The sequence below is a fragment of the Carcharodon carcharias genome, chromosome 25, assembly GCF_017639515.1.
Source record: "Carcharodon carcharias isolate sCarCar2 chromosome 25, sCarCar2.pri, whole genome shotgun sequence".
In the NCBI taxonomy this organism is placed as follows: domain Eukaryota; kingdom Metazoa; phylum Chordata; class Chondrichthyes; order Lamniformes; family Lamnidae; genus Carcharodon; species Carcharodon carcharias.
In genome coordinates, this window is record NC_054491.1 from 647349 (window position 1) to 659466 (window position 12118).

Genomic DNA, 12118 nt, shown 5'->3' on the forward strand with positions numbered 1-12118 from the left:
ATATTCCTTTAATCCTTGCAATAAAGACTAACATTCTATTTGCCTTCCCAATTACTTGCTGTAACTGCATGCTAACTTTTTGTGATTCCTATACAAGGACACCCAGATCCCTCTGTACTGCAAAATTCTGCAGTCTCTCTCTATTTAAATAATCTGATTTTCTCTTCTTCCTGTCAAGTCGACAATCTCACATTTTCCCATATTATACTCCATTTGTCAAATTTTTGCCCAAGCATTTAATCTATCTATATCCCTTTGCAGATTCTTTGTATTCTCCTCACAACTTACTTTCCTACCTATCTTCCTATCATCAAGAAATTTGGAATTGAGGCAATTGTTTCTCCCTACTTTTTTTTATCTAGACCCCTCATAAATGTGAATACCTCTCTTAGGTCTCCCCTCAATTTTTGCTCTAAGGAGAACATTCCCAGCTTCTCTAATCTCTCACTGTATCTGAATTTCTATATCTCTGGTATCATCATGGTAAACCTCATCTGTATCCTATTCCAGGCCTTGCAATTCTACCTAAAGTGAGGTGCCCAAGAACCATACACAATTGTACAGCTGAGGGCTAACCAGTGATTTTAAAGGTTTAATGTGACTTCCTTATTTTTGCATTCAATGTCCCCATTTACAAATCCAACGATTCCATTTGCTTTTTTTAACCTGCCTTACCAACATGCCCTGTCTCCATCATGGATTTGTGAATGGGCACTCCCCAGGTTCCTTTGACTTTCTTTGTATTTACCTGTGCATTTATATTTCCACATTTGGATCTGTGAAGCCTTTTTTGCCTTCATTCACCAGCACAGGTTTCTCAGTCCGTGTGTGCCAAACTAGTATCTGTGGGGGGGAAAAACAAGATGAAGATAATACCATAATAATATAATCCCCAGTAGCTTCAAAGCCCTGAGTTTGATCCCTGTTCCTATTCAAAACAATGAAGAACCACCGAGGTGTGCCAACAGTGCAGATTGCAGAAATTTCTCTGATACATTGTGCAAGTTTCTGGGCATCAGGGTCCATTGAAGATGAAGTATCACTTGTATTTTCAAAAATCAAAGGCAATAGAGTCATAAAATTGTATTCTGATCTTATCTGTGATGGCTCTTTGAATGAGCTGTCCAATTAGTCTCGTTTCCTTACTCTTTTCCTATTGCCCTAACAATTTTCCCTTTTCAAGTACATATCTAATTCAGTTTTGGAAATTATTAATGAAGATGTTTCTATAACCCCTTCAGGCAATGAATTCCAGATCATCATAGCTTGCTGCATAATTTATATGTTGCCTCACTTTCTCCCCCTGGAATTTTTACCAATTATCTTAAGTCTGTGTCCCCTGATTACCAATCCTATGATGTCTTAATAGAATGTAAGTTGCTGAACAGTCTGGCATCATTAGGACCTGCATGCTACTTAGATCAAATAAGGTAAGTTGCTTTCCAAAACTTTATCAATAGGTTGGTATAGTGACCTGCTGTTCTAATGTAATATGCTACGGGTAGCCTATGGGTTTTTGTACTTGACTGGACCATCAAAGGAGCTATCAGGATGTAGATAAACTCTTTCCTCTGTATCCCTGGAAGGACAGAAATTCAAATCAAAGAAACGCTTATGATCTATTAGCAGTTGGTAACAGAAGGCCACATGCAGAAGCCTATAGGAGGTCATCAGCCTCTCCTCTAAGCTTGGTTTTTGCCTTGAACTGATTTCAGCAATCTTTCTAATTCAGTAAAGTGTCATTGCCCAGTAAAGGCCTGTCATATACATAAATTTAAACATAGACTGTGCTCATATAAAAGCTTCTGGAACTATATTTTTTTTGTTTAAAATGGACACTAGTGGACACTCTTAAGATGGCTGCTGCAAATCATGTGACTTATGGCATTTGGACAACAAACAGTATCAAATCTCTGGTGACCAACCAATTAAATATGGACATTGGTGAGGCTCCCTCACACCCATCTGTTGAATTTACACATCTCATTGTTTAAGGATGGGCCAACAGCTAAAGACTGTGGAGTTTCCAGGCCGTGTTTCCATGCTTCATACTAGACAAATGGGAAAATCAAAACTCAATGGCTATTATCAACTTCCCATTCAAGTCAAACCGAGTGGGTCTCAGAAGTGTTATCTCAGTGATCATGTGATCAAAAATGGTTTCAGGGTCTACCCCTTATAACCCCAGTTTCCACCAATTTTCAGCCAGTCTGAGAAGCAAACTCAAACTAGCTGCAAGTCATTAAGTAGCCGAAGCACTTAATCCATTCCAGTTTCAAAGTTCACCTGAGAACCATCCTCCTAGATATTCAGCTACAAAAAAACCTCAACCTGCTGTGAACCCTTCGCTTTGCCCTCACATCAACTTTAAATCATTGAAACCACAGGCCTGCCACATGGGGGACTGGAAATCGCAAATCAGAGATTGAACTAACTGTAATCTGTAAAAGTGCACTCTTTACCTGTATCCAATTTTTGTGTGTCTGTGTATGTGCATGCATGCATGAGACAGAGTGTGTAACATTGTGTTAATTCAGGGTAAATGTGTATTTTAAAATTACAAAAGCTTGCTGTTGGATTACCGAATGCAGATACACACTCCAATGGTATGAAAAGACACACCTATTTCCATGCAAAACTTACTGAATTTGGGCTGTAATACATTCTGTCCATGACAAAAGGAATAATTTTATTTGTGTTTTGAAACAACATGCAGCAACATTCTGCAGCTCTTAGCCTCCATTATCAAAAAAACCATCTTATAGTTCTCTGCAATAGCCTGGCTCAAACAGATGATTAGAACAAAGAACAAAGAAAAGTACAGCACAGGAACAGGCCCATCGGCCCTCCAAGCCTGCACCGATCATATTGCCTGTCAAACTAAAACATTTTGCACTTCTGGGGTCCATATCCCTCTATTCCCATCCTATTCATGTATTTGTCAAGCTGCCTCTTAAACACCACTATCATACCTGCTTCCACCCCTCCTCTGGCAGCGAATTCCAGACACTCACTACCCTCTGCGTAAAAAACTTGCCCCGCACATTACCTTTATAGTTTTCTCCTCTCACCTTAAATCTATGTCCCCTAGTAATTGACTCTTCCACCCTGGGAAAAAGCTTCTGACTATCTACTCTGTCCATGCCACTTATAATTTTGTAAACTTCTATCAAGTCGCCCCTTAATCTCCGTCGCTCTAGTGAGAACAATCCGAGTTTCTCTAACCTCTCCTCATAGCTAATAACCTCCAGACCCAGCAGCATCCTGGTAAACCTCCTCTGCACCCTCTCCAATGCCTCCATATCCTTCAGGTAATGTGGCAACTAGAATTGCACGCAATTCTGATTGTCAGATACTAGTTGTTAAAGTATTGTGTCCCATATACATATTCAACAGTTTACAGTCAGGTTTCACCCATTGGTTTCCTTGAAGCCCTACACAACTGGTGGTCACCACAGCACATCAGCTGCTTAAATATCAAAATGCTTAGATTGTTATTTAAACTGACCACCAAAGAGATTTCGTTAGGATAGGTCTTATTTTTTTTAGTGGGCAAAGGCAATTCTTGTTCTGGTGGTTTGGTGTCCAGTTGCTTCCCTCATGTCTCAATCCTTAATGCTGCTCTATGTTACTATGGAATACAAACTTGCAATGATTCTTAGTTCATTTGAAACATTTAGGAAATGCTCAGCATCAAAGTATCATTATCCGTGATTACTAAGCTATCCTGTCTTGTGAATGAAATGTTAAACTGATGTGTCCCGTCTGCCTGCTTGAGTGAAGGTAAACGATCCCCTGACAATATTTTGAAGAAAAGGAGGGGAGTTATCCTGGGTGTCCTGGCCAATATCTATCCCTCAATCAACATTCACAAGAACCAATTATCTGGTCATTAACACTTGCTGTTTGGCGGAGATTGCTGTGTGCAGATTGGCTGCCACTTTCCAACATTATGACAATGACTACAGGCTGGATTTTTGTGGAGTCTGGGAGACCCTGCTGACCTCTAAAGATGGTGGGTGGGACCCGATTCCAGGATTCCTGGTGCCGGCACCAACCCCCCCAAGTTTCATCCAGGCAGGATAAGGGTGCAGTCTGGTGTGGGTCATGAGCCCACACCCTGCACTCTTGACCTGGCTGACTCTATTGTGGGGATAGGCACCTCCTGACCCCCCCAGCAATTTTTGTGGAGGAGGGCCAGCTTTTCAAGGACTCATAGTTCATGGCCCCTCCAAGGTGTCATAAACCATAGTCTGGATAAGAGAACCTTTTAAAAGACAAGTTCAGAAGCTCTTACCAAAACCTCCCATGCCAAGCTATGCCCTTCCAGCCACTCCAATGACTCCTCATATCCTCTATGCCAATCTATATCCCTACAGCTACTCCCAAAGCCCTTCAAAACTTTCATGCTAACCTGTGGCCTTCCACCCACCTCCAATGGCCACCACACCTGCCATGCCAACCTATGCCCCTACACCCATCCTTAATGGACCCTGATGCCCTTCATGCCAAGCTATGCACCTCCACCCACCCTCAATGGACCCTCATGCCCTCTATGCTGCCTATGGCACTTCCATGCCCATTCACCCAGTATAGACTCCATACAGAATCAATTAACCTCATAGTAAGAGTGGCATGCATGGAGAAGTTTAAAACAGTCATTCGTTTGTAACTTTCTTAAAAAAACTGATTTTACTACAGCCTTATAAAAGTGTCAACTGTCCATACATTTAAAGCATCAATTGTGTAAATAAACATTATATAATTGACAAGACAGATTTAAGAGAAAAATGCTGTTAATCAAGCAAGATTTCCCCTTGGGCTCAGCGATTCAACAGAATAATGGATATGTGGGATCTCAGCCCGGAGCCCAGACTCCATTATTCTGTTGTAACAACTGTATGAATAGGCATGAAAGTCCCACAGGTTGGCCTGGAGGGTATTAGGTACCATTGGGGATGGGAGGAGGGGGGATAGATTAACATGGAGGGTATGAGGGAACATTGGGGGTCGGTGGAGGGGCAGAGGTTAGCATGGAGATTATGTGGACACGGGGTGTGTAGAGAGGTATGAGTTAGTACGGATGGGGTGTGAGGAGTGTGTGGTGGGGGTGTGCTAAAGGGGTGTGAGGAGTGAGTGTTGGGGGCCTAATATTAAATAAAACAACTGGGATGAAGCACCAGATCACCGAAGTGGGTTATTTAAGCACTTGGCAGGCCCAGTGGCTGCTACTCATCTGTTTCCGGGGATGGTGGGCCCCACTTAGCACACTGAAGTGAGGAGTATTTCTAAATATTAATATTACATCATTACAGGAGGTATGTGTGACATGGAGGAGCAGGAGGAATGTTAAAGAGGGGAAAAGATTGAAGAGAGAAAGGACATAGCTGTTTATCCCATAAGAATTGTTAGCTGACTGCATGATGGATCGGTGAGAAAGAAGAGAGGCAAGCTGACAATTTGTGGGGAATCCCTCAGAACAATTTGAGTAAACGAGCCACTCCAAACATTCAGATTTCTTTCTCTTTCGCAAGCTGATTATGTTCACAATTTTCTGTAAATAAAAATGAAGTGAATTAGGAAAATAAATTGAATATTAAACACTACAACAGATAAAAAGAAAACCTAAAATGTAATATTGTACAAAGAGCATTAACACAAATAATGCTGATTTTAGAGTGTGCTAATGCCATTAGACTGAGATAAATTGCTACGGCCAGGATTTTACCCCCCCCCCCACCCCCCCGCCCAGCCAGCAGGATATTATGGTTCTCCCAAACTGAATGGGGATTTAAATGGCTCACCAAATCCACTAGGGGAAGAAGACAAGTTGCGGAGGGGCCGTTACATCCTGGCCTATATATTCACCGGGGGCTTACGTCGTATATTTTTCCTCTTCATAGAAAATCTGCCACCAGTCTGAGTGTTTTCACTTTAACAGATTATAGTGTGAGGCAAAAGAATGCTTCCAGCCTCCTGAATCCAAAATCTGGTTGCTTTGAGTAGTTGCTAAGCTCAGAATTGGAAGAAAAGCAACACAGATCTTGAAGGAATTGTTGGAGTAGAAAATTGAGCAAGAGAAAGATAATGTTCGATAGAAAAAGAGATGGTTGACTATACTGAGGCTATGTAGCTGTGATTTATATTGTGTATTTAATGTTTTAAAGTGGCAGCATGTATCACTGTAGTATTCTGTTAGAAATTAGATCATAGATGTGAACTGTAAAAATTGAATTTTACCACAGAGTGTTTTACATAAATCTTTAAAATAGATAACTTATTTTCCACAGTTCATCTTTCCCCAAAGCCACCATAATCTCTTTTTTCCTCTCTTCAATGATTCTGCTCTTTATTTAGACGTTGAGAATTGAGAGGTGAATTAAACCAATATAAACACCTGAGAAAGACAGCTTTCTGGCTGAATTGACTATGTAGGGAGCTATAAGAGTGAGAGTTCATCCTATGATGGATATCAAGGTTCTCCCACATGGGACACCATGGAACCGCTGTGCAATAGCTCTTTTCTGCTCTCCTTTTTCATCAGTTTTCTCCTCTTCTTCATTCTCTCCTAATGGTACTAATTTTGCACTGGAGTACGCTAGAAGGAGGTTACCCTCACCCAAGATGCCATTCTTCATTTGTGAACCTATACCTACTCGGCTACTGGAAGCACCACTGCCAAACCTCACGTGCATTTCCATCAAGTGGTGTCAGCAATTATGAATGGAAATCTTACCCAACTTCCCTCACCCTCAACCATTGGAGCCATTGCTTAAAATTACCATATTTACAGATGAGATCAGCTAACACAATACAGGCATATGACCTACCTTCCCTGTACACTCAGTTACTTGCTCTTTTAACCAGAAAAGTGTTTCAGAGACAGCTCCTTAATTGATATCACAGCCACAGATTGTGAATACCATTCGACTACCTTGAATGCTCCCAAGTATGGACTGATTTTATTCTTTTGGAGTATAGTTCTACATGTGTAGACAACTTCCCAGGAACGTATTAAAACTCTAATGCATGATGCCTGAAGTGGAATGTCTTGAAGTATGAAGGATAACTTTCAAAATGGATGTTGGAGATCATTAATTTTATGTGCTTGTTACACTACATTTCCGCATGAAACAAAATGTTACTACTCTCAATGCATCTTGTGTTGTTGGCTCCCACCAGCTGTTTTGGTATTCATCAGACAAATATTGCCCTTTCCCAACTTGATCTGCACAATGAGCCTCGACTCTTCTCTTGGATTTTATTCATACTGAGAAACCTTCCGCACTGACCCAGCAGAGAGTTTGAAACATTGCTTCATGAGCTGAGGCGCGAGTGGGATAATATCACAAATTGAATCTTGTGCGTTGCCAAGGTCTTCTCTGTTGCCTTAACAGTAGAACCAGATGTCATTTGTCACCACTGAGTAGTGCCTTAGGGGTTGCCCTTCCCGGTTAGACTGTTTATTCTAGCGTAATATCAGCCTGCTGCAAGTTTTATGGGCTCCACGCACAAAAAAAAATACAAGTAACATATAGAGTAGACTGTGATTTGGTAAGGTATGAATATCATTCCAAACAATCTCAGTAAGCAAAGTAGGAAAAAAAAATCAGGCCTGACAGGCACAGCAGGATATAGGCTATAAGAAAATCATTGCAGGAAAAAAAATCAAATTATGAGCAACTAAGCCTTTAGCTTAACTTGACAGCAGCCACTTAGGGCAGCAATAAGAGTTTTTCAATAAACACAAAGGAATGACAAAGGGAATAAACCATGTAATTTACTGCAGAACTTTAAAGCATCCCAGAATTTGGCTGCAATCATCTCTTTAGTTTCTGGAAAATGATGGAACAATTGATAGGTTTAATAGTGATTGATTTAATTTTTCTATTGCATTTTCAGAAAAAAAGACTTTTGTTTTAGCCCTACAAGTTTCTTCTCACAAAATACTCTAAGGCTGTAATGTCAAAATTGATGCTAGGCCCTATCTACCTTCTCATTTACCTCACAAACTGCTGTAGCATGTCTACATCATTAGAGGCTGATATTATCCCATTATTCATGAAAAAAGAGACATGCTGTCAAAGCTTTTCATCTTGCATTCATCAGGACAGATGCAAGAATGCCAGATTTCAAATGGAGCAACAATTTATTCTACATGAGAAGAGAGTGCTGATTGGTTGGCATGTCGATTTTGATTGGTTGTGGGATTGTCATGATGAATGCATTAGGGAACAATTGCCCCCCACTCTTGGTTAATTCAAATAAAGTGCAATGCCTAGACATGTTCCTTTAGCCTGCAGAGGACAGGTCTTTGCACGTAAGCATATGTAGCTTCTAGCAAGGATAAGTGAGCCACATTGTGAGCCTGACTAATTATCTTAATTGTTAGTATAATTCTTAGCACACATGGGATTGGTCAACAAGTGCTATCTAATTGTAGAATCATATCTGAGTTTTGTAAGCAAAGTGCTGGTTGAGTTTGGTCAGTATGCTACCTATTGCAAACAGCTGAAGGGATGTGCTGTTTGATACGGTTCACTAATCATTGGGATGTATAGCCTGTCATTGCATCAGCACTGAAATTCATATGCCACGTTACTTATTTCTATGGTAAGCAGAAAAATTTGAGCAACAGGTGAAATTAGTAGCAACACGAGTGATGTTTCCACTGCCATCTGGACACTGCCATCAAGCCAAAAAGATGTTTTGTCTACCATAAAAACGAGTAATGTGGTATATGAATATGAGTGCTGCGTGATGCTTGGTGTATAGGCCTTACATCCCAATGACTGGTGGATTGTATCAAACAGCACGTCCATTTGGCTGTTCACAACAGGCAGAGTACTAACTGTACTCAATTAGCCCATGCTTGCAAAACTCAGGACATAATGTCTAACATTAGATATGATTCAGCAATTGGACAGCACTTGCTGAACAATCCTGAGTGTGCTAAGATTGACAGTAACAATAATTTAATGTTATCAGCCAGGCCCACAACATGGCTCACTGACACCTACTAGAAGCTACACATGCAGGATCTGTCCTCTACAGGCAAAAGGAACATGAACAGGCATTGCACCTTTTTTGAATTAAACAAAAGAGTTGGGGACAATAGATCCCTTGTGTATTTGCCATAGCAGCATCTCAACCAATCAGAGATGACTTGCCAACCAGTTAGCACCATTTTCCCATGCAGTATAAATTGTTACACCCTTGGAAATTTGGCACTCTTGCATCTGTCCTGATGAATGCAAGACAAAACACTGACGGCATGTCTCTTTTTCAGAAATACTCAAGTCCTGTACTATCAAGTGACTATTATCCTTTTTGTTTATTCAAGGAATTTTGTAATTTGTATCAATGCTGTGTTGATGAGTTCCTCCCCTCTTTGCAATGCAACTGCTCAGGTGATGTCAAAATGCCACAAAAATATCATTCTACTTTTCCTTGATGCTATCATGAGGTAAATGGCAATAATTCATGAAGGGACTGGAAGCCAGCTCTTTGACTCTTTGCCATCTCCAGAGGTCAGATTTTTATGGCCCTATTATGGCGAGGGCGGGGCCATAAAATGCAGTGAGCCATTCAAAAGTCTATTGACTTCGGCGGGACCAGAAAATCCTGCCAGTGGGAAAGACTGTAAAATTCCACCCACAGTAAATACTTCAAAGCAGAGACCAGTATATTATTCCATTATGAATGAAGGGTCAGAAATGTGAACCATCTCATATTTCTTCCTCTTACCATCTGGTATAGCCAACTCAAAAAAGGGGAAAAAATATGGTTTATAAATGGGAACATTCTCATTTGTAGATATAATATATAGAAGATCATGCTACTGGTTTTTAAGCTTAACTAAAAATATCCTTCTGTACTCAAAGGGGCTGCAATGCATGCTGCAGGCAAGTACCTTGGCAGTTACAATTCTTTAGGTCACTTGGCACTGATGCCTTTTACGCTTTTACATGAGTTTAACTATAATTTGTTTTAAAGTTTTATTAGATAACATGGCATGGGAAATATTCTATTACTATAAAAATGATATGAGGTATCTGAGGTACTTTAATTGCTATCCAATTATAATATGCTAGGGAACTTATGGAGCAAGCATGAGAATTGCTACCTCCTTAACCCCCTCATGATAGCACATATTAGCAGCACATTTTCTAGATACACTTGGGCTGAACTGCACTGCTTTCTGTGTGAAGGAGAATGTATCATTGATTCTGCCTTGGCTCAATGGTGGCACTCTTGCCTCTAAATCAGATGGACATGAATTCAAATCCTATTCCCTAACATAGGCTGATACCTCAGCATTGCACTGAGGGAGTACTGTTTTATTCAAGGCGCTGGCCTGGACTTTCCACTAGATAGAACCATATATTTTAGCACAATTCACCCAAAATTGGCCTAACCAACACATAAGATTGCAGAATTGAAGTACAAATTACATCCGTTGTGAATTGGTTTTGTGCATTTTTTGCAATAGTTTACAAAACATTGCACTAGGACCTGCAACCCACCCCAACAAAACTGACCACTACCCCTGCTACCCAGATCAAATCAATCTCCATAGTAAGTTGCCATGAATTGTGCCCTTCTGGACCTTTGAGCAGGCACTTAAAATTAAACTGATTCTTTTGGGCACAGGGATATGTTTTGAAAGTCTCTGAACATTTTTTCAACTTACTAAAAAACTGACTACGGACACCAATATAACTAGCAAATCGTTCTGTATTGTTTTTAAAAGTCATTTTCAGTTACATATGAACATACGATATAGGAGCAGAAGCAGGCCATTGGGTCCCTTGAGCCTGCGCCGCCACCATTAAGATCATAGCTAATCTGCTTATGTTTCGAATTTCACATTCCCATCTATCCCTGATAGCCTCTGATTCCATTGCCTAACAAGATCTATCTACCTCTGCTTTGAAAATATGCAATGCCCCCACCTCCAACACCTTTGGAGGCAGAGACCTCTGAAGTCACACATCCCTCTGAGAGGAAAAAAAAAATTCTCCTCATCTCTGTCCTAAAAGGGCAACCCCTAATTTTAAAACTGTGCCCCCTAGTTCTGGACTCACTCACACAAAGAAACATCCTTTCCACATTCACCTTGTCAATACCGTTCAGGATCCTGTATACCTCAATCAAATCACCCCTCACGCTTCTAAATTCCAGTGGAAACAAGCCCAGTCAGTCTAAACTTGCCTCATAAGACAACCTGCTCATTCCAGGTATCAATCTAGTAAACCTCCAACGCATTTACATCCTTCCTTAAATAAGGAGACCAAAACTGCACACAGTATTCGAGATGTGGTCTCACTAATGCCCTGTATAACTGAAGCATAACATCCTTATTTTTATGTTCAATTCCTCCCATAATAAAGGATGGCATTCCATTAGCTTTCTTAATTACTTACTGTAGTTGCAGATTAACCTTTTGTGATCCATGCACTAGAACACCTAGATCCCTCTGCACCTTGGAATTCTGCAGCCATTCTCCCTTTAAGTAATACTCTGCTTTTTTATTTTTCCTGCCAAAGTGAACAACTGCACATTTTCCCACATTATACTCTATCTGCCAGATTGTTGCGTACTTGCTCAACCTATCTTTATCCTTCTGCAAACTTGTTATGTTCTCTTCACAACATACTTTCCTACTTACCATGAGCTTTTAAGAGTTGTTTAAGATCAAATTACTTACTGTTGGTTGACTGGGCGTTCGGATAAAACTTATTTTTTTATGCATTTGCAACTGTAATAATCAAACTGGATCAAGTTACCACTCTTTTATATGACAGAATATTTTTTAAGACAACATTTAGGAAAAAACAAGTACATTCTAATAAACTGTCTGATTGTGCTGCTTGCTGGCAAATTTTATGTCTGGCCATAAGCAAATGAGTTTAAGAGGAAACTAGAGAAACAAAACACATCTCAAAACTAATGCAATTTTGGGTGCAACTTGGGCCGAGATCACTGAATCTGTCCAAAGCAGAAGTTCTACCCTGCCATGTTGTAGATGAGACGTTAAAAAAGGATCAATCTCCTCTCTCAGTTGGATATAAAAATCCCATGCCAATATTTGGAGAATAGCAAGGGAGTTCTGCCA

At 40.3% G+C, this 12118-nt stretch overlaps 2 protein-coding genes across 2 annotated transcripts in view; one reads left to right on the forward strand and one right to left on the reverse strand.

The window, feature by feature from the left end:
• Nucleotides 1–12118, forward strand: part of LOC121269611 (beta-galactosidase-1-like protein 2) — a 106460-nt gene that overhangs the window by 77125 nt on the left and 17217 nt on the right. The gene's annotated exons all lie outside the window — the stretch shown is intronic.
• Nucleotides 757–12118, reverse strand: part of LOC121269612 (galactosylgalactosylxylosylprotein 3-beta-glucuronosyltransferase 1-like) — a 189376-nt gene continuing 178014 nt past the window's right edge. The window contains exon 5 of the mRNA XM_041174325.1: nucleotides 757–843. Coding sequence (XP_041030259.1) covers nucleotides 757–843 — 87 coding nt within the window. The remainder of the gene's footprint in view (nucleotides 844–12118) is intronic.